Source organism: Hoplias malabaricus, chromosome 15, assembly GCF_029633855.1.
Source record: "Hoplias malabaricus isolate fHopMal1 chromosome 15, fHopMal1.hap1, whole genome shotgun sequence".
Taxonomy (NCBI): Eukaryota; Metazoa; Chordata; class Actinopteri; order Characiformes; family Erythrinidae; genus Hoplias; species Hoplias malabaricus.
Window position 1 is genome coordinate 37,490,890 of NC_089814.1, and position 24,157 is coordinate 37,515,046.

Genomic DNA, 24,157 nt, shown 5'->3' on the forward strand with positions numbered 1-24,157 from the left:
GGAGGAGAACGCGCTCACCACCAAGCCACGGTTCCGCCCGCAACCTTGGAAACAAAGGATAAACAGAAATTTATTTTTTAATTCAAATATTCAGATTCAAATTTCAGAAATGTTGCTGTTTTTTTTTTTTTTGGCTGTGATAATAAATATATAATATATTGTATAGATTATTGCACCTCTGAAGTATTACACACGTTAAGAAAGTACAATGTGGTATTGAGTATTGCACGGATGAACCATAGTGTCACACTTTGAGGGAGGAGTTATAGAGTTTGATGGTCACAGGTAGAAAGACCTCCTGTGGCGCTCTGTGGTGCATTTCGGTGGAATGAGTCTTGCACTGAATGTGCTCCTCTGTTTCATCACTGTGTCGTAGAGTGGGTGGAAGCCATTGTCCATAACGGGCTGTAGCTTAGATAGCGTCCTCCTCTCCGACACTGCCGTATACACAGCCGTACAAAACGATATACACATGAAACGTGTTTAAGAACATGCTAGTCTTCTTATTCTCTGGGTTTCAGCAGAGGAAGTGGACTTTTACACTCATCGTTTGAATGGAGAAGAAAGGCCTAATACTGTAGAACAAGGACTTGAATAGACGGGGTGAATGGAGATGGATTGACTGTAATCGATGAAGGCAGCACTGAAACTCCAGAGACAGGCATTTTCCCAATAAAAGCTGCTCAGCAGTGCTGTTCACGCTGCTCAATATACAATTACTGGAACCTTCTTCCCCAATGAAGTGAGGGCTAATTCTAAATCACATTCAAGGCTCAACTACAAGAGAAAGAATCAAGGATTAAATTAACACATTTTCAAATGACTCTGACCTAAATAAAGCAATGAAACAGAGAGGACCAGCCCTTTTTTAACGTTTGACCATTAAACCAAGACTGACAAGAACATGAGGTAACCACAAACTCACAGAAATTAAAGTTTCTGAAGGCTGTGTATGTGTTGAACTGCTTGTTTCAAACCAAAAGCAATAAAGTCTAGGCCTGTCGCAATAATTATATGATCAACTACAATATCTGGACATTTCCTCATTCGTTTTTGCTGACCTCAGTATTTCCCATTGTTTACTATATGTTTATAAACATGAGAATGAATGACACCAATATTTTAGCCTTTCGCTCTGTTTTGATCTGTTTTTTTTTCTAATCCCTTTATTATTGGGCTGTTTGTTTATTTGTTAGAAAACAGTAGATTTAAATATGTTTTATTTATTTATGAAAAGAACGTATATTCTAAATATTTAGCTAAAATTACACTGCTCTTTAAAGAGGCCTAATTGCATTATTATACTGTTGTATGCTCATTATGTCAGTTGCGTAAAATAGTGCTTAAAATGACCATAATCACAATTTTTCATTCATTCATTCAGTGTCTGTAACCTTTATCCAGTTCACGGCAGCGGTGGGTCCAGAGCTTACCCAGAATCAGTGGGTTCAAGGCAGAAACACAACATGGCGGGGGGCGCCAGTCCTTCACAGGGCGACACACACTCACACCTACGGACACTTTTGAGTCTCCAATCCACCTACCAACGTGTGTTTTTGGACTGTGGGAGGAAACCGGAGCACCCGGAGCACCACACTCCTCACAGACAGTCACCCGGAGGAAACCCACGCAGACACAGGGAGAACACACCACACTCCTCACAGACAGTCACCCGGAGGAAACCCACGCAGACACAGGGAGAACACACCACACTCCTCACAGACAGTCACCCGGAGGAAACCCACACAGACACAGAGAGAACACATCACACTCCTCACAGACAGTCACCCGGAGGAAACCCACGCAGACACGGAGAGAACACACCACACTCTTCATAGACAGTCACCCGGAGGAAACCCACACAGACACAGAGAGAACACACCACACTCCTCACTGACAGTCACCCGGAGGAAACCCACACAGACACAGAGAGAACACATCACACTCCTCACAGACAGTCACCCGGAGGAAACCCACGCAGACACGGAGAGAACACACCACACTCTTCATAGACAGTCACCCGGAGGAAACCCACACAGACACAGGGAGAACACACCACACTCCTCACAGACAGTCACCCGGAGGAAACCCACACAGACACAGAGAGAACACATCACACTCCTCACAGACAGTCACCCGGAGGAAACCCACGCAGACACAGAGAGAACACACCACACTCTTCATAGACAGTCACCCAGAGGAAACCCACACAGACACAGAGAGAACACACCACACTCCTCACAGCAATTATTTCTCTTATAGGCCTAATGAAACAATGGCCACAACACAGCAATATGTGGAAACCAGGTGATCGAGTTTATCTCATATTTTACCATGTTATGCTCATTATGTTACTACTCTAACTTCATTATCTTGTTCCCATAGTGATATACTTCAAATGAAAACAGCGTCTTTGGGCCTAAAGCGATGTGGAGGGTTAGTTGTGTTCAGTGTAGTGTGCACTGCTTCCTGAACACAACTCCTACCACATAGTTTTTTCAGAGAGCTCTGATTGTGACTGGCTCTAATCAATGTGTAATTATTTCCACCACAAAGGGGGACAAAGTTAACGTGCTGTAAGTATTTATAATAGCAGGCTCAGTACCACTGCACTTGCTCAGTTACAGCATCTAATCCAGCAGGATATTTCATACAGTAATTAGGGTGACCAGATCTGAGATGGTGAAAAAGAGGACACGTCTCGGGGGTGGGGGACATGCATGGAATTTTCTTTTTTAATTCATCCTAGAACTTACATTTAGCTGCTCGAGATGAGGGTGGGTACGTGAGCTTTCCCTGACGTAAACAAGGACTACTGACGTGCAGACTGACCAATTAAATGTTTACAGAGAAGGTTATCGACCAATAACGGTAGCTCTACAGTCAGACCGTCCAATCAGAAGATTTTAGGCTACTTCACCACGCCCCCTTCTCACTCAAGCGAACCAATCGGAGTAGGGGAGGGCGGGACTAGTTTGTGAACGAAACGCTTCTCGAAATTCTTCGTAAGCGCTAGAAAAACAACATCCCGGACGTTTGTGAAATTCCGCCAGGACATTTTTTTTAAGTCTAAAAAAGAGGACATGTCCGGGTAAAAGAGGGCGTCTGGTCACACTAACAATAATATAATTTACAAAATAATGTTTTGGTGTGAGGCATGGTGCAGATGGTCAGAGAATTGAGCTTAAGCCTGGAAGGTTGTCGGTTCAATCCTCGCGAATCGGAGGATAATCCATGGTCAGTTCACTGTCAAATTAATGATGTCCAACATATCCCTTACATTTCATGGCTATGATTTGAAGGAACTCTAGGTAAGATTTGGTACTTTTTCTCCTGGGCTCCCAGTACAGTTGCAAAGTGTAATTCACACTTCACACGTTCACAGCCCAATCCTGGAATCAAAAACAGGGGCAGTTGGGGGTGGTTTTTCAATCCTCCTCCTAAAGTTAGATACTGCAGTTTCTGTGGCGTGGAGTCGGGTGTAGCAACAACAAAGGCAATATTGTCATCATTACAGGTCCGTGACACATCACCATGATTTTGAAGCTGTAATTATAAGGTCAAAATAACACCTAGTGTTCCTTTAACTATTTGGTTTCTCCTGTAGGAGCCTGCTGTATCTGTACTTCTCTTAAGAAAGAGGTGTGGGTGGTGTTCTCACGGTCAAACGATTAAAACTCCACTGTTTAAAGAAGAAAACTTTAAAAACGAAATTATTCTCCATTTTTCAAGCACCGAACCAAACATATCGTCTGTACACGCTCTGTTTTGTCAGCACTGAAGCCTCGCTCGCGGAAATGCAGTGCGAAGAGCGAGCGTTTTACGTTGTTGGTTCCCACCAACATCTTTGTTTCTTGGTTTCTTTTCTCGCGGAGAGCCGCTCGGTCACCTTGTGATGATGTGGAGGCGCCTGGGCTATGTCTCCTCCCCGCCGCTCCACCCAGCTGATGCCCGCGTTCCCTCCATGTCTACACGGAGGCAAATGAGCTGAGGAAGGGGGGGAACAAAACAGACGAGAGAGGGGGAGAGAGAGAGAGAGAGAGAGAGACTGTGCGGGGGGCGAGAGCGCAGTGAAACATCCATGGGTGGCTGTGTGGGCAGTCACCACGATTCTTCAGGCAGTTTAAACGAGAACTCTGACGGAACCGGAGGTAGGAAACAGATTCAACGTGTAAATGGGAAACGGAGATGTATGTATGTGTTTTTAAAAGCGTTTATTTCGGTTCCTTTTCTACTCTCTGCGCTGGTTTCCCTGTTCCCCTTTCGCCTCCTGCCCTCTTCAGTGCAGCTCTACAGACAGCGCTGGCTTCAACCGTCGTTTTCACACCTCTCAGAGTAAAAAAAAAACAGTCGGCGGTTTATTTTTTTTTAAATATTCGCGACCGTTACAGGGTCCTCGCGCGTCGCCTCCTGCTCACTTAGCCCCCGAAACTGCTTTAAAAACACCCTAGCGTTTTGTTAGCTAGCTTGCTAGCTCGGTCGCCCCTGCTAACGTTTTTTTTTTAATAAAAAAAAAAAAATGTGGGTCAGTGTTTTGGCCCCGGAATGCAGAACATGCCGGGCTCTCCTCCATCCGCAGTGCCCAGCATCTACACCACAGGCCACGGTCCGAGGTTCCTAACACTGTGCAGCTTTGCTAACTTCCACATTTCACTTTTTTTTTTTGAGACTCGTGGTGTAGCAGTCAGCTTTCAAGTAATTATCGACACTTTGAGAACTCCAAGCCTGAAATCTCAGTGACTTGAACTGCTTATAACACGTTAAACACAATAGTTATTGTCAGGAGTCATATGTGGTCTGTTTGTACTCATCCTTCGCATTTCAGAGTCATACCATAAGTCATTTTTAATTTCAGGACCAGAAAGTGTTTAAAGCAAAACTTAAAAAGGGGAAAAAAACCATTGTTAGCTTCAAAACAAACCCTTTGCTCTGTCTTTCACCCCTGAACACATTGGGTTTCCGGTGTGCTGTTACAGATGTTGCTAAATGTAGTAAGCTACAGTTGTGCTTTTGATTTTTTTTGGGGGGATGGGCTGGTAGGACACAAAGAGACAGCATGGTTTTTCGAGTGACTCAAGCTGATGTCTGCATGTTACAATGAACATGATCCTGCGGTGTTTCTACAAAGCTAGGTTTCTCCAACAGTGTCCTTGTCCAACTTTCTAACATCTGGAATGCCTTAGCTCTGAGAGGTAGCTGTGATGACTCCCAACCATTAAGTTTGTTTGAAAATGAATGCTACTGACTGCAAGTAGTAATTATACATTTAAAAAAAAAACACTTCTGTTTATTTTTACCACACCAAATGTCATATGCTGACTTAAAAAAAATAGATAAATACTAATTACGTATTAATTGCACTCTGGAAGAGAAGATGACTTGGGTGACACTGGGCTCCTGTGTATTATATTTAAGTATCCACAGGCCCTGGTCATTCATTAGACTAGTATTTTGATTGCATCTTATTAAGATTATAACCACATGCATTTTTTACACATGGTTGTCAAACATGTCCCCGGTTAGTCACTATGACTCCTGATTGTGGTGCGTAATTTGCAAATCTGTTTTATCCATGGGCCCACCATGTGTGTCCTCAATAATTACAGTACTTGCAGAGTCATGGATCACTTGCTTAGTGGCATATTGCATTGGAGATTTGAATGTTTAATGTGGCTTTGAATGACGGATGCATTTACGCTTAACATCTGGCTACCGTGCATCGTAGACAAACCCTGGAAGTGGTTTGAGCGAATATGGTTTGAATATGCCTTGGGTGCATTGACACCTGTATTTTTAGATGAATAATCTTTTGCGGAGTCAGCGGATGTTGAGGCACATTGTGCACATAGGTCGGCAACTTTCTGCACAGTGAATCTGTAGATATCTCCAAAATTGATGTGGCCTTCAGATTGGAGTGAAGAATCACGCTTCTCCATCTAGCAATCCGATGGACAGGTCTGGGTTTGGCAGTTGCCAGGAGAACCTTACTTGTAGTCAAGTACCAAGTGTAATATTTGGTGGATTGGGAGAGTTATTTTTCAGGAGTTGGGCTTCAGCATACCAAGAGTTTTGGACAATTTCATGCTCCCAGTTTTGTGGACATGTTTCAACACGACTGTGCACCAGTGCACAAAGCAAGGTCCACAAAGAAATGGATGAATGAGTTTGGTGTGGAAGAACTTGACTGGCCTGTACCGTCAAGTCCTGACCTCAACACTTTAAAGATGAATTAGAGCAGAGACTGAGAGCCAGGCCTCGTGCAACAACCGTGTCTTAACCTTGTGCCTTGACCCTATCCCAGAAGAGTTGAAGCTGTTATAGGTGCGAAAGGTGGGCTGACATCATATTAAACCCTGTGGATTAAGAATGGGATGTCACTAAAGTTCATATGTGTGTGAAGGCAGACGAGTGAATACTTTTGGCGACGTAGCGTATAAAGTGACTGGGTGTAAACAGGGTCACGAGTGAGCACTTGTGTGTGTGTGTGTGTATGAGATACAAGCCAATCGACATGGACGTTTTGGTCATGTTATATTTAACATGTACAGTAAATCCACCCATTATGAAAAGTATGAACATTTTTGCTTGGTTTTTACACAATGTAAACAGACACATACCTTTTCAGCAGTAGAATAGAATAGATCTATTTGGAACAAATTATTTACTGTAGAAAGATTGGACTTTGTAGGGGAGGGCGTCTGCACAGACAGATGTCCCTTTTTAGATTATTCACGGAAAATCTGAACTGTATGAGTTTCCTTTTGTATCAGGCAGCAAAAAGTTGTAGCATGACATATTACATTTAATATGCCTTCCTTCACACGGCATTTCCTGTGATGCGACGTTGGCGATTCATGCTGACGATGCTGAAATGACAGCATTAATATCATCCTGATAGCGCCCAATTCACCTTACCACTCACTCCTTTTGACTTCAGAAGGGTTCTACTTAAGGGAATGGTAATTAGGCCTAGTTTGGCACAAGGGACTACAGGTGTTTTGGAAAGGTAACACCGTTGTGACAATTTCCAGGAAGAATAAGGCACTTACCTACAGTGAATTGGATATGCACAGTAAAATATAACAGCAGTGACTTGTGGGCAAGTGGTTCCTCGGGTGGCAGATGGTAAATATTTTCATCCAAGTGTTGACCGTTACCAAAGTGTTGCTAAAAAAACACAGCATGTTCATATTCAAGATGGATGCTATGATTACCTTATTACCTCAGTTGAGTGCTTTGGAACAAATAGATATGTTATTGTTTACTGAATTATTTCACTCATTGTTTCTAATCCTGAATCCAAAATTGAGAGTGAAGTGAAGAAGTAAGTGGAGGAAGTTTGCACTTACTTAACCTTCATAGATTTTATGTTGTACCTCTCCCAAGGCAACTTTCCTCAGGCCTGGTAGCGTGTGGTGTTTGTCGGGTACGCAGTAGGTGAAACCCGAGCCCGGCGTGTGTTCTGCATTATGCAGCATTTGACTTCAGTGAGCAGACAGGCTCTTCGGTCCCTGTGCCAGGCTGAGGCCGAGTCGTCATGGAAATGAACACGGAGGTTTTATCTCTTTGTATAAGGAGTGTTGTTTGGTCCCAAGTGTTTTTAAAAACATCTTGCTCCTCCACACCGCACCACATTGCATTTCCACTGGAAGTTGATGGAGTTGCTCAACACTTCACCGTCAGTTTATAGTCCTCTGCGAATTTAAACAGAATTTCATTTTATTCCATCAGTTTTTCCCTTCTGTGAGTGTGTGCTAATCTGTGTTGGCGCAATGCCATCAGCTAGACCAACATTTCAATATAAAATTACTTTTCAGTCATGCTCCGAGGCTGATGTCCTATTTGTGATGTGCACGTTTGCCTAATGTCAATACGTAAACGTTTCTAAAACGTCTAAATTGGGACTAGATCCTCCAGGATACGCCTTACAGAGAAATTCCAGCTTTAATCTGTAGATTTCCACATGCAGCCTTTTAGCACAGCAGCCCAGATTTCAGGAGTAAAACAAATACATCCTCAAACGTCAGTTAAAACCGAAATATCTGTCAAAAGCTTGTGACCAACATCACTAGGATTCACATTGTGCAATAATATTCCTCCCCGAATAATGTGAAATGTCTGATACCCATGCAAGTCCACAACTTATAGCTATGATACTAAAGGATGATTTAAGGGATAGCTCAGGAAAATAGCACAAACTGTTTAAAAAAAAACCCAGAAGCTAGTATTTGTTTATCTAGATGTATTTAGGTACAGCTCCACTCACAAAAAGTAGAACGGGCATGAATGTGGCAGAGACAGTTATTCAGAGAAGTGCAGTGTAGAGACATGGTTGTTTCTATGAAACACCTTCCAGTGTATGATTTTTTTTTTAATGAACAGTTTTTTGGAAAACAGATTTTGTAAGTGCCACATAATGTAATTGTTTTATACCGATTAAGGGTTTTCCCTGGGGCTGGACAATTATTCAATATCAATATATATCACAATATACACTGTTTACTAATAACTATTTTAAGTATTTAAGTATTTTAACTCATTTTCAATATTTCAGTAAACATTATTTACAACATCTGTCACGGCCTGAGGGTCATTGCGGTGTGCTGTTGTCAGTCGTAGTTGTCAGTGCGCAGTCTATTTAAAATTCATTCATTCATTCATTGTCTGTAACCCTTATCCAGTTCAGGGTTGCATTGGGTCCAGAGCCTACCTGGAATCATTGGGCGCAAGGCGGGAATACACGGGGCACCAGTCCTTCACAGGGCAACACAGACACACATTCACTCACACACTCACACCTACGGACACTTTTGAGTCACCAATCCACCTACCAACCTGAGGCACCCGGAGGAAACCCATGCGGACACGGGGAGAACACACCACACTCCTCACAGACAGTCACCCGGAGGAAACCCACGCAGACACAGAGAGAACACACCACACTCCTCACAGACGATCACCCGGAGGAAACCCACGCAGACACAGAGAGAACACACCACACTCCTCACAGACAGTCACCCGGAGGAAACCCACGCAGATACAGGAAAAACACACCACACTCCTCACAGACAGTCACCCGGAGGAAACCCACACAGACACAGGGAGAACACACCACACTCCTCACAGACAGTCACCCGGAGGAAACCCACGCAGACACAGGGAGAACACACCACACTCCTCACAGACAGTCACCCGGAGGAAACCCACGCAGACACAGGGAGAACACACCACACTCTTCACAGACAGTCAGCCGGAGGAAACCCACGCAGACACAGGGAGAACACACCACACTCCTCACAGACAGTCACCCGGAGGAAACCCACGCAGACACAGGGAGAACACACCACACTCCTCACAGACAGTCACCCGGAGGAAACCCACACAGACACAGAGAGAACACACCACACTCCTCACAGACAGTCACCCGGAGGAAACCCACGCAGACACAGGGAGAACACACCACACTCCTCACAGACAGTCACCCGGAGTCACATCGAACCCACAACCTCCAGGTTCATGGAGCTGTGACAGAGACACTGCCTGCTGCTCCACCGTGCCGCCCAGGTTAGAGTGTAGTATTCTTGAAAGACTGGTTCTTTACCTGCTGAGGAAATAGCAGCAGGGAATCTGAGGATACCTTGATGGTAAACATGAACTAAGCGTTTAGAAAAATAGATGTACCTCAAATTTGTTTTACATTGGTTTTGTTTGTAAGATGTCAAAAGGACTTTTGCTCTGTTGAGGCTCTGTAATGCTGCCTTTTCACTGTATTGGACCTACTCACCTTGACTCTACACAGCTCTAAATGGCTCTAATCGATTGGTACCTGGTTAGTTTTCCACTATAAAGCCCTTTGAACCTTGGAACTACTAACAAGCAGGTACTTAAATGTACTCGGTTCCAGGGACCTGGTACTTAATTTACCAAATGGAAATCCAAAAAAATAACAGTATTGTAGGTACCATGTAATGGAAAAACACCATAAGAGAGTTGTTTAACCGAACTGTAGAGCTGCGGTATGTGAAATGTTAAATTAAAAAATACATAACATTTAATTAAAAAAAAAAAAGAAATCAATGGGGCGACCATGTTTTAAATAGGTACTCGGTGGCATTACATTTTCTGCGCCATAACGTGAGATCTCTGTTAAAGGACTTGAATGTGCGTGGAGATGTAGATGACCTTGAAACCCCCCCCCCGTCCTGCTGGTTCTCTGAGGTGGAGAAGATGAGGCGATGGCTACATCTGTCTCCACATAGTCTCAGGCCTCTGTGCAAGAGAAGCTAGAAGTTGTGCAACTTGACCTCCTCCGTCATGTGATCCCAGCCCATGTGCGCCTAGGCTCATCTTTTGAAAACGAGAAGTCTGTGGCCGTTGCTTTCTTTCCGCTGTTGCCTTTTAACTGGGACATGTGATCCAACTGGTGGAGGCCTACCATTCTGAGATGGGTCACAAGGATAACTAGTGCTCTCCATGATGTGTGTGAAGTAGCGCAAGACAGATATAAAACTGAAGTTGTTAAAAATGAAAATAACTGACAATGTTCATTCATTCATTGTCTGTAACTCTTATCCAGTTCAGAGCGGTGGTGGGGCCGGAGCCAACCCGGAATCACTGGGCGCAAGGCAGGAACACACCCTGGAGGGGGCGCCATTCCTTCACAGGGTGATACACACTCAAATATTCACTCACACCTACGGACATTTTCGAGTCTCCAATCCACCTACCAACGTGTATTTTTGGAGCGTGGGAGGAAACCCACGCAGACACAGAGAGAACACACCACACTCCTCACAGACAGTCACCCGGAGGAAACCCACACACACACCGAGAGAACACACCACACACCTCACTGACAGTCACCCGGAGGAAACCCACACAGACACAGAGAGAACACACCACACTCCTCACAGACAGTCACCCGGAGGAAACCCACGCAGACACAAAGAGAACACACCACACTCCTCACAGACAGTCACCCGGAGGAAACCCACACACACACCGAGAGAACACACCACACTCATCACAGACAGTCACCCGGAGGAAACCCACACAGACACAGAGAGAACACACCACACTCCTCACAGACAGTCACCCGGAGGAAACCCACGCAGACACAGAGAGAACACACCACACTCCTCACAGACAGTCACCCGGAGGAAACCCACGCAGACACAGAGAGAACACACCACACTCCTCACAGACAGTCACCCGGAGGAAACCCACACACACACCGAGAGAACACACCACACTCATCACAGACAGTCACCCGGAGGAAACCCACGCAGACACAGAGAGAACACACCACACTCCTCACAGACAGTCACCCGGAGGAAACCCACGCAAACACAGAGAGAACAGCGATAAAGGAAAGTCCGTCTGCAGCCAAAATGTTTGTACTGACAGTTCATAGAAAACAGTACCAATCAGTAACTAAATATAATGGATATCAATGCCCCTGGATCACCACCTCTGCTTGTAATTTATGACACTTCATTAAACTAATCAGCGTTTCCCATTTTTGGTTTGGGTTTTTACTTTCAGTTTAACGCCGAGTGTATCCTGAATTTCAGTTTTCACTTTGGCTAAGAATTTTGGCGCATCACGTGACATATTATCAGGGGATTTCCAGCGCTGCTGCTATATCTTGGGAACCTTGATATTCGCTGAACAATGTATCGGTCAAGCATGAACACGAAGCCTCTCTCTCTCTCTCTCTGTGTGGATTGTTTATCAGAGACACTTGCTCTCTTCTCCTGCACAGACTGGCTTGACTGAGCCAATAGTTCCCAGATGTCAGCACACCCTCAGCCCAAATACTTCCCTGAGAGTTTTCGACTTTTTCGGCCACGTTATCCTGCTGGGAAGTCCATTCAATGTTAAATACCTGAAGGATGAAGTCGCCTGGTTCGTGTTTTTATGGGTAGTTGTGGTCACAATTTCCTCTCTTCTCTCTCTCACAGACACAAACAAGGCGTAACCACTATATAGACCCTTCTCCTTTAAGAGAATAATACAGATGGTGCTCATTTAGGAATCTTGGGACGATAAAGTTCACTCACTCCCATCGTTCAGAAACAGCCAGGATCACTTAGCTCTGGTATTCGCTGGGATGTCTTCCCAATCCGGAAGAACACCAGGGTTTTTGTTAGACGTTCAGATCCCTGGTCAAATGCTTTTCAGGTGTTTTGATACTCTTAAATGGCTCCTTAGGCGTTGTTAGCATCAGTTTGTTTTCAGTCTTACACAAGAGATGGGCTATTGGGTATTTAACCACAAGCTCTCCTATTGCACTGACCCACCAGCTTACTGTATGGGGAACACTATCCGTTAATGGTGGCCATTAGTGTTCTTCCTGTCTGTCTGTGCCCTCTGCTTCTGTACCGCTGGTCATTAAGATTGGCGTCAAGCTTATGGTTCATTACGACCGCCGGACCGCCCCATACACGGGGATCATTATACCCCACATATTAACGAAGGCCCCCTCGTCTCCCCCTCGAGAGTTGAGAGTGTATCATCAGAAGATGAAGTGAAACTATCTCTCAGGAAACGAAAAGAGGAAAAAGAGAGACAGATAAACCTGTGAGTGTTCTTTATGAGGTGGGATTGTTAATAAATGATGCTGCTCTCCATGACCTCAAAAGCCTTGCAGCGCCACAGTATCACGAACCAAACACTGAAGCTGAAAATTGAACATATGCCGATGTTTTTATACTCTCTAGTACTCGTTTAAACTTCTCCAAACACACCAGTACACTCTGAACGTTCCTTACTATTTAATTCCACCTTAATAAATGACATAGTTACTTCCGAGTGCTAGGTCGAGTTCTTCAAAGTTTCAGTTCCACCTTAAATGATGCCGCGATATCAACACGGGCGTATTTGATGTTTTCGTTACACCTTAAACAGTAAAGAAGTTACAGGAACCTGGACAAACTACGGCATCATTTAAGGTGACACAAAGCTGAAAGCTGAAAGCTCCCTCCAAAAAAGGAGGGAGAATACTAGTGGAGAGTCAGGTGCAACTGTCAAAAAACAGTCACATTTTGGCTCACAGAGTTTTGCGTAGAGCCCCAGGAAAGTCTGGACAGGCTCTGCCTCTGTGTATTCAAAACTAGTTTCAGTAGTTCTGTTTTTTATGGAGGAAATGAGTTGGTAGTTTGTTTCTCAGTTGCCTACATTTTCTGAAGAATAATCTCTAGATAAACTTTGCAGATTGGTTGGTGCTTCCACCGTCACAGAGGAATCCAAGTCAGTACTTGTACTTAGTAAAGTCAGCTGTAAGGAAAATCGCCACATTCCTTGCTCCCTGCCGCAAAGCACAGCAGAAGAGATTTCGCAAGGTTCACAGATGCCTCACAGTGCCATGTGCAGGGGGTGCGCTTGGTGTTTTTGAAACCAAAGTGATGATGGGGTTCACTGAGTTTGTGGCTGGGTGGAGGAAACAGAAAAGGGGCTGGGTTTCTTGTTTGTCAGCAATATGTCATCGGTGAAATACGGAGTGGAGCATAGCACCTTCATCTTGCGCCGTGATCAGGCTTTTTCTGCAAACAGCAGCAACTGACGGAGGGAGGTTTGGACTTACTGTGTCCGAGGAGTGATGCCACCTACCTGTGGCTCCAGACTGGTCACGCAATGCTTCTTTCAGTTTCAGTGAGGGTTAGGGGTAGTTTTTTTAAGTAAATGAATAGTACATACGAACAGTGATTGATAAATTGTAGTGAGTATGATGTGTGTGTGTGTGTGTGTGTGAAGTAAATAAGGCAGTATGGGTTAACGGGCATTGAGAGTAGGGCTGGACGATACGACCAGAATTTATATCATGATATGTTTCTTTATTTTGATCGATACGATATAATTCTGATATCGATTTGAACCGTATAAAATCCACCGAAAATCTTCCAAGAACATGACTTCACCCTCAAACATTAACCTCTTTGCTTTGTCAATATTAATATTTATAAACTAAATTTTAAATTGGGCGTCACACAGCTCCAGGGGCCTGGAGGTTGTGGGTTCGATTCCCGCTCCGGGTGACTGACTGTGAGGAGTGTGGTGTGTTCTCCCTGTGTCTGCGTGGGTTTCCTCCGGGTGACTGTCTGTGAGGAGTGTGGTGTGTTCTCCCTGTGTTTGCGTGGATTTCCTCCGGGTGACTGTCTGTGAGGAGTGTGGTGTGTTCTCCCTGTGTCTGCGTGGATTTCCTCCGGGTGACTGTCTGTGAGGAGTGTGGTGTGTTCTCCCTGTGTCTGCATGGGTTTCCTCCTGATGACTGTCTGTGAGGAGTGTGGTGTGTTCTCCCTGTGTCTGCGTGGGTTTCCTCCGGGTGACTGTCTGTGAGGAGTGTGGTGTGTTCTCCCTGCGTGGGTTTCCTCCGGGTGACTGTCTGTGAGGAGTTGGTGTGTTCTCCCTGTGTCTGCGTGGGTTTCTTCCGGGTGCTCCTGTTTCCTCCCACAGTCCAAAACCACACGTTGGTAGGTGGATTGGTGACTCAGAAGTGTCCGTATGTGTGAGTGTGTGTTGCCCTGTGTGTTACCCTCCAGGGTGTATATTCCCACCTTGCGCCCAATGATTCCAGGTAGGCTCTGGACCCACCGCGACCCTGAACTGGATAAGGGTTACAGACAATGGATGTATGAATGAATGAATACATTTTAAATTGTGGTTGTCCTTGCCAGTTTTGTACATAATATATGCCCTCACCCGTAGACACACACAAACACACTGCCCTATCTGATCTGGTGGGCCCTGAGGTCAATTACATAATGCTGTTAGCTGAATAATTGGCCACAGATATTTGAGTTTGTAGTGGGCACTGGGTTTAAAGTTGTGGCCTATGACCCCAGGCCGTGAGGCAATAACTACCTCAGAAGTAGATATTAGCCAGTCATCACATATTTGCCTCAGACCATCAAACCACAATATGATCAAGCATGATTCCTTATATGACACACAGTACCTCACACTGTGTAATAAAATGACACCTTATATTGTATACAGTGGTGGCAGCTTGATATTGTTGTTTTTTTGTGTACGTATGTTTTTATTCAGTTTTAAACTGTAGTCTGTTGAAAACAGTGTGAACTACCCCTTTAAAGGGGCCATCTCTGATTGTGGGGAACACAGCTCTTTTAAGGTGGAATGGTGTGTTTAAGGGAGAATAACGACTGCTGTTTGTACAGGTCTGAAATGTAGTTGTCTAAATTTTTATTCACTGTTTGAATTCCCACAGAAACTCATGTGTAACTCGAGGTGTTAAGTTTTGTAGCACTGTCGCTAATGCAGTTAGCCGTCTCCTGAGTTAGGAGACATTCCACCTTAAGTGATCGATAACAGCAGTGTTACCCCCCTATGGAGCAGGAATAGAGCAACATCCTCATCTCGGTTGGTGCTTTTCAGCGTTTGGAGTCTCTCCATTGTCTAAAAACCTCCAGATGGCGTTTCTCTGCCGTGAGCAGAGAGAGAGAGAAAGCCTAGCCCTGGACCACTTTGTTTTTTTACTCGTTTACAGACACTGGGGCTTCGTAAACACATTAGAGCCGTTTCCAGAGCAGCACACGGAGAGGAGACATTTTCTGAATTATATAAACAGTGCTTTTACGGTGATTACAGTCGTGAACTACGCCTTTACGTTTGCAAATGGCAGGTTGCAGCGACCATGCACAATCGAGCCTTTAGTGTGTGCCTTCAGCATTGTAATGACCTCTCTTATGGAAAAGTGCCCTTTTGTCTTTGGTTCCGCTGGGGACCTCACGCTCAGTGCCACTTCCGGCAGCACTCGTAAATGCCACTCCGCCTTGAAGATAAATTAGATTAACGCGCGCAGTCATCCATCTTACCGCACGGCCTTTGCATCATCCGCTAAACAGGAAACGGGCCGGTGATGCTAATCCAGCCATGGACTTTGTCTGCTGCTCAGAGATGCGTGCGCTCCCCGAGAGGGCAGTTCACAGCACACACGACCGTCTTGAGGAGAGAACGAGCGCTTTTTCATCACTGCGTGTGGAATTGAGGCACCTGGAGTTCTCAGTGATGAGTCTTAAGCCCTATTCAGATGGGATTAGTTTTACCTGTGGACGTGGGGGTGAAGTAATTATTACCGGAGCATCTCAGTAGTTTTAATTCTGTCATTTTCCCGGAGTGCACTCTCCCATTTCAGAAAGACTCCTGACTGTAAAACGAGCAGTAAAAGTAACCCCAGGTTATTAACCCCATGCGAACTGACGTGGGGAAATATTGACAGGTTTTTCTCTGAAGCGGAGGAGGTGTTTAGTGATTAAATATACGGTTTAATTAAAAGCTCAGTAGCTGAATGAAGCACCACGATCAAATCCACAAAACGACCCGAAGAACCACTGAGTGAAGAGACGTCTCTGGCGGCTGTAGGGAGGTTTCCTGCGCATTAGTGTCCTCCGTACGTATTATTACCAACGTGTCCTACTCTTTAACTTACCATCAAACTGTGTATAATATCAGTTCTAATAACTGCGAGAAGGATCAGTGAAGGTTGGTCCGTCTTCTCGCCCGTTATCTGTTATTAACGACTAGAAGATAAGGTCTGGATATGTTTAGGCTGTTCTCAGAACAGTTGTGATGCTCTAAAAACTCCAGTATCTCTGATGTGTCTGATCCATGCTGTGTGACAGTGCGTTAATCGAGTAGCCGCCCTCATCCCTGTTCCTTATTGTGCATAACATTAGCATATTTCTGGCTGGAGACGTGGCTATATTCTGTAAAAATAGTAGATTTTAAAGTTGTGCTGACTTCGTACGCCAAATCTATGTAATGAGAATGTAATGTAGCTTTAGGGGGTTTTATTTGGATTTTAATGTTTGATTCTGGGTTAAAAACAGCCCTCAGCTCCACTCTCGGAAAGCCACCACTTTCATTATCATTATCATAAAAGGTCTTGGTACAAATGAACCTAAAACAGCCTACTTTCACCTGAATGACACCCTCCACCAGCCGTAATGTAACTGCTGAAGCTCCAGAGCCATAAAGGTGTTATCCAGGACAGTCCTAACCTTTCTAAACTTGATTCAGATGTTGACGTGTACGTGAAAATAACTTCACCTTGATGCGACCTGTTTCCTAGAGGAGCACAACGTTTGATTTAGTCTGAAAACCGCTCTGTGTCCATCTTGTTTTATTATTAATCTGCTGGAACTGAGGAGAAACAGGGATGTCCTGTTGCATAAGCCCTGGAGCCGTTTACGGTTCAGCAAAGTGCATTTCTTAACGCCGCAGTGGCCCGATCGTCCTCGGCGCCCACTCACGAGTCGATCCAGGGCACCTTCTGTTGCTCTGCTTTTCAAGTTGTGGTCAGAAGCTCAGGCAGCCACCAGAAACACCGCAGACCCGAGCTGGTATTAGCAAAGATCTCAGAACAGATTCCTCCGTGTCGACAAGTCCAGTTCTAGATCGGCTTTTCTAGTTCTGAGGTTTGGACCGGGTTCTGTTCACCGAGGAAAGACCTTCTGCATAAAGATGACGTTGATGTTTCATTGTACCTCCTCATAAAGCCCGGAACGAGGAGATCACCATGGAAACAACAGTCTGTCTTGGAGCTGATCGATACAGGCTATTCAAGGCCTATTGATACAAGATGCTTTAATAAATTTGACAATGGAATTGCATTTGAAAGTTGGATTCTGAGCAAATCTAGTAAAGGAAGTCAGTCAAAGCCAGCATTTCTGATCAGTTGACGTGCTGTTCTTCAGTGAAGGTCATTTAATTGACTATTGGATATCACACTGACACAAGAGGGCACAATAGGAGAGGGCATGCCACACGTTTCCGTCTGCGTCAGCTCACGGTGATGACCTTCACCCAGTCAAACGCAATCTAAACAAGCTGGTGCCTTGCCAACCACTGCCAGCTACGTGACTTTACCAGGATGGGGCCGTTATCCAAAGGAGGAGAGGGGACTGTGTCAATGCGTGCGTCTCCTTCAGCAGGAAGTGTGTATCCCTGAGCATTTCCAGTCGTGACGGTGGCGCAGGAAGTGGATTGTTTTGACCTCGGTTGGTTGAGGTGAACCTTTTCAAGGGAGAGTCTACGTGATGATTTTCTCCGTCCCCCTCTGTCTGTCTGTGGCGATATTTTCTGGGTCATGTGGGGAAAAAAGTGCTGTTCTGAGTCATTGGTAGTGGCTGAATTATTGATGGCCACTGGCTTCAGTTAAACTCCGTCCGCTGGTGGAGGTTGGCTCAAAATGACTTTTCTGTAACGGGGGTAGCACTATTTCGGGCCTCTGCGGTGGCTCTTTAGGGGAACTGATATTGTGGTGTTCAACCTACTCATGAGAGGCTTTGACAAAGAAGGACCCTCCAAACTGATGTTGTACCTTTGGGCTTTGTGTTTCATCTTCCAGTAATAACATTCAAACCACGATTCATGCATCATTTCTATTTGAAGCATGTTATTTCAGTTCAGAGATCTTCAAAGGGAAGACTTCATTAATGCAGTGGTACATTGTTTTCTGGAAAGTCAGAAACCATAGACGTTGTTCACATGATGTAACGCTGACACAATGTTTAATGAAACACAGTTGTTTTGCATATGTGTGATTCCCAGGTCTCTCCTAGACCTCCTGCTGGGGCAAAACCCTATTTATTTATTTTGATGTAATTATTCCATAGAAAAACATTAATGTTGAAGCTACACAATAGGGGTGGGTGATATGGCCCTAAAATAATATCTCGATATTTCAGGGTATTTTGGTGGTAATGATATTCTTGGCAATACGAACAAAACACTGGAAAAAACTTATTAATGTCAAGAACAGACTATTGCAAAAAAATAAATGTTGCATTAATTGTCATTATATTAAATGAAATATATTTAATACAGGGCGGCACGGTGGAGCAGCAGGTAGTGTCTGTGTCACAGCTCCACAGTCCAGAGTGGTGTGTTCTCCCAGTGTCTGTGTGGGTTTCCTCCGGGTGACTGTCTGTGAGGAGTGTGGTGTGTTCTCTCTGTGTCTGCGTGGGTTTCCTCCGGGTGTCTGTCTGTGAGGAGTGTGGTGTGTTCTCTCTGTGTCTGCGTGGGTTTCCTCCGGGTGTCTGTCAGTGAGGAGTGTGGTGTGTTCTCTCTGTGTCTGCGTGGGTTTCCTCCGGGTGACTGTCTGTGAGGAGTGTGGTGTGTTCTCTCCGTGTCTGCGTGGGTTTCCTCCGGGTGTCTGTCTGTGAGGAGTGTGGTGTGTTCTCCCTGTGTCTGCGTGGGTTTCCTCCGGGTGACTGACACCACAGTTAATTTTGTCAGCTTTGTGCCTGAAATTAGAGCACCTCCACTCAAACTGGTTAAGTAGTGTATACTCTGTGCCCTTAGTTAGCGAGCTAGTTAGCAGGTTAGCGAGCGTAGGTAGCAAGCGAAGCCGCACAGCCTGGAGAGAGGGATATTAAAGCAGGGATCGTAAGCAGACTTTGTTAATGACAACAATATACACCACCCCACTCCCCGAGTTTATTCGGGGAATATCCCGGCCGAAGCGCAGAAGCTCAAAAAATGGTCATTACGCAAATAAATTAGAACATCACGATTATCGCAATATTTGTTTGGGTAGAAAGTCTAATCTGTGACAGAGCCGCCATCTTGTCCAGCGCTGTACGAATGAGGGAAATACAGCTGTTGTTCTTAACCAAGCCCTGCCCTATTTGCATCTCCATTGTTACACTGTGTTCTGGAGCGTAAGGTTGAGGATAATGGCAGCCAGATGTTTTCCCCTAGTAAACCGCTCTCTCACAGAGGCGGCTCTGGCGGCCCGCTGATGTAATTGCCTGGACTCAAGTCTCTGTGTGATTCAGCCAGCGCTCTTCAGAGCTCGATCAGAGAGAAGGGTCAGGACTTGTTCAGGCTTGTAGCTTTGTGCTCTGATGGATGCCTCTAATGCGATGGCTATGCATTTTTTTCCCACTGTAGCAAATAAATTTCCTGAGGGAAGTGCCTCTTTCTGGAATGTCCCAAAAGACCTGGGAGGCTTGAAGAGTTCTGGCAAAAAGAAATGAAGAAAAGGGCAGCAGCAGAAAGAGCGAGGAAGTTACTACTGCTTCTCCATACATCCATTCCCAGCTGCTCTTGATTAAATAAAAAAACAGCAACAACAACACACTACGTTTACTGCGTTCTTTCACTGAAGTGTTGCATTCTTACAGCTCCGTTGTTCTATAGCTCGTCTCACTGGACTCACAGCAGCAGCTCGTAACAACGCCGCGGTAAAACACCGTTATGACTGACTGTTATGACAGTATCTAGCTAAATAACCAACATTATTCATGACAATAGCCTAGCAATAAGCTAAACTCAAATGTAGAGGTACCGTTATTCTTGTAAATGTGATCGAAGTCGAACTCGAATTCATCCGACACTATAAACCTCCGTAATGCAGCTACGTAGCCGAGTATAATCTGAGCCACCGAGTTTAGCGAGTCAAGCTAACGTTAACTAACACCAACTAAAACAGGCGAAGTGAGTGTCCTTACCCTGTTTACCTCCATGTTACAGAGGCTCTTGAACACCTTTCGTTGGTGTCCTTACATGCCCATATTGTTGGAAAAGCGCCAGTGAAATGAGCTACAGATAACGGAGTGAGCGGAGGGTCCTTTCCAAAGTGCCCGTTTAAAGTGGACAAATTTAGTCCATTTTCTGGATATTTTGGGATCTTTGGGCCATTTGTTCACAGATGTCCCACTGTACATTGAATGATTGCAGCCAAAAACAACACACCTTTTCCTCATTTTGCATTAAATTAAGTGCAGCTTCTAGAGTGTTGTCCACCATCTACGTCAAAGGCAAGACGCCTATTAGAGTTTCCCAACACCGTTGAGGGGGGGGGACCAACGGTCTTTTAAACCTTATTCCTTCAATTAGTAAGAAATAACATGTTTTCTGACTATCAATAAACACAAGTTAGGAACTCAAACTCCACTGTGTTTATTTGTTTGACACTTTCACAGAGCTGGAGCTGAGCCGTGTCGAGTCGACTTGTGTAAATCTGGACCTAAGCGGTGGAACAGCACCAATGGTTTGCACAAAGCAATTAAAATAAGTGAACACTTGATTTGTGGAGATTTTATATCATAATGTATATTAATTTTGGTCAATAACATATAATTCCGATATCGATATGAACAACAAAAAGCCACAAAAACTGAAAAGCAACACGACATCACCATCAAACAAAAACCTCTGGGCTTTGTCAATGTTAATGTTTTTGAAATAACGACTGAGACATTGTTTAAATCACACACAGCTTTTGAAATGTAGCTAAACCTTTTCATGTTTCCAATAACTCTATCCTTTGTTGTCCGTCCTGTAGTGGCACTGGGGCGTAACCAGCCCCTCAAGAGAGAGAAGCCCAAATGGAAGAGTGACTACCCAATGACTGACGGCCAGCTGCGGAGCAAGCGCGATGAATTCTGGGACACGGCGCCTGCCTTTGAGGGTCGTAAGGAAATCTGGGATGCGCTCAAGGCTGCTGCCCAGGCTTTCGAGAGCAATGATCATGAGCTCGCTCAAGCCATTATCGACGGGGCCAGCATTACTCTTCCTCATGGTATTTCCTTCATAAAACATATTTATATCATTATTTTATACAGATATGTGAATTAACATCATGTTTATAGGCTTGAAGTTAGTCATTTTACCACAGAAAGTAGTAAACGATATTTATTTATATATGAATCAAATTGATTTGCAGTCCCTGAACGAGCCAGTTTATACTCCATAGAGCAAGTCCCCCAAATGGGGGTGGCCATGTTTGGTGTAGAATCCCTGACATATCTCGGCCTCTAGGTGTCAGTATAATTCCTGTTTCATAATGCAAAAGATAATCATTGGAGAAAATGACTGCTAGTTCATTCATCCATTGTCTGTAAACCTTATCCAGTTCAGGGGCGCGGGGGCACCGGAGCCTACCCGTAATCACTGAGCGCAAGGCAGGAACACACCCTGGAGGGGGCGCCAGTCCTTCACACTCTCACACATTCACTCACACACTCACACCTATACACCCATGGAAACGTAGCACACAGAGATGTACAAACCTCACTTCTGGAAAAGTTGGGACACTAGCAAAGTGTAAATAAAAAGAACGCAGTGATGTGCAAGTGTGTGTGTGTGTGTGTGTATTAATGTGTGTGTGTGTGTATGTGTGTATGTGTGTGTGTGTGTATATATGTGTATGTGTGTGTATATATGTGTGTGTGTGTATATGTGTGTGTGTGTGTCTGTGTATGTGTGTGTGTGTGTGTGTGTGTCTGTGTGTGTGTGTGTGTATGTGTGTGTGTGTGTATATATATGTGTGTGTGTATGTGTGTGTGTGTGTATGTGTGTGTGTGTGTATATATATGTGTGTGTGTGTGTGTGTGTGTATATGTGTGTGTGTGTGTATATGTGTGTGTGTATTTCTATTAAATATTTTATTTGCCCATTTTGAGTTTGAAGCCTGCAATACTTTACAAAAGTCGTGAAGGAGTAAGGCTTCTTTTAACAACACTCTGTAAACATTCGGGAACTGAAGATCACAGGGATCCAGGTGGAAATGAAGAAACATCACCAGGTTGTTTACTATTTAAAGTTGAGGAATGTTATTCTCGAATTGTTTTGGTTCTTACACCACAGTCTTTCTTTTTAAACCCATGTCACTGACGTACTGCCAGTTAAACTAATGTAGACTTCTGTAGCATTGCGCTACTCCTCCAGTCACACGTTCCCCGTTCCAACGTTTTATACATTTACATTTGAACATTTAACATTTGAAATGTAGCCTTTGTTGTATTTTCAGTGAAATATAGGGTTGAAATCATTTGCACATCGTTACATTTTCTTTTTATTTACACTATCCCCAATGTTCAATCCCCAGTGCTCTTCCATCACTGCTTTTTTAAATGTTTTAAAATATTAATGGAGGTTATAGGTAGCTGAAATATAACACTGATGAAAGACCACTGTAAATTTAGGCTTCGTTCTGATTTGTTTGTGCCTTATTCATTCACCAGCGAGACTTCCCCAACAGAGGGTGCCGTGTCTGACAGTCATTGTTGTATGTAACCGCTCCTCACTGTGGTTATCACCCAGAGTTTACCTGTGCACACCTCCTGTAGCCGTGCTGGCATCAGGACCTTTTATTGAACACTCAGAAAACAGCGATGGCCCCAGCTGGTGTTTGTCTTGCAGCACGTCGACTTCCTTAATGGATGACTGCTGAGTTAAAGCAACGAGACGCCTCCTCTCCAGCATCAGATCAGACGAGCCTCAGATTTGTAGCTCCAGCCACGTCAGTCTATGAATAAACACATACTTGAGGGGGGGCAAGAATGACTCACAGCAAAATATACTTCAGTAAGACGCACAGAGAAAAGCAAGTCGCGCTGTTCACATGCTGCAACAAGGTCGGGTTTGTCACGCGTTTCTGAGGACGTGCACATTTTAAATAACTGTTGAAACACTAGGTTCTTTTAGACGCGACGGACACTCGTTCTCATCTGTTCCTGCTCACAGTAAAGTCTCACTCTGAGAGCTGCTCGCTAATTAAAACAGCTATAATCAGGCCACTGACGCCTGACGTCCCCCTCATCTCCATCGTTCAGTTACATTTCGTGCTCACGCTGAACTTTCCGAGATGAAGCTTGAATGTGTCTAATTTCTTGATTTGGTTTGGTTTCTGAAGAGAGCCGAGTTGATTTCACACAACGGTAAACTGAAAAGGTCTTCGCTGATTGATTGCTCACAGTGTTTTATAACCTGAGAAACCAGGAAGCTTTCCTTAAGGAGCAATAATGTGTTTTATTTTTCATTTCCAAGAGATCGCCCATGGCGACCGAACGGTACGTTCTTTTTAGCCGTCTGTGACAACCAGGCCGTCACAGCTATTACACCGCAGCCTCATCATTTAGCAGATATTTGTAAGTGTTTGCTTCAGTAACAGAATGTGAATTGGGTGCATTTTCATTTATTAATTTTGAGGCAAATGCTTTGAAACCTTTGTAGAAACATATCAAAGTAGCTGTTGGTGCTATAACACCTTTAGATGGCAGTGATGAGTAATGTTTGTTTATTTGAGATTGAGCTGTGTGTGTTTTCAGTTGGAACCTACTTAGTTGCTGGAAATCAGTCGGTTTGACCACTTTAGGTCTTGGTTTTCATGGTTCAAAGTCAAAAT

The 24,157-nt window shown here is 44.4% G+C and overlaps 1 protein-coding gene across 2 annotated transcripts in view; it reads left to right on the forward strand.

The window, feature by feature from the left end:
- The first annotated feature begins 3,841 nt into the window (after positions 1-3,841).
- The window catches only part of ubtd2 (ubiquitin domain containing 2), a 31,533-nt gene continuing 11,217 nt past the window's right edge, over positions 3,842-24,157 (forward strand). The window contains exons 1-2 of one of the 2 annotated variants that reach the window (XM_066645990.1): positions 3,842-4,190; positions 21,314-21,550. In XM_066645990.1, the coding sequence (XP_066502087.1) occupies positions 4,082-4,190; positions 21,314-21,550 (346 nt within the window). In that variant the 5' untranslated portion in view covers positions 3,842-4,081. The remainder of the gene's footprint in view (positions 4,191-21,313; positions 21,551-24,157) is intronic. The other variant, XM_066645991.1, reaches the window with a different exon arrangement.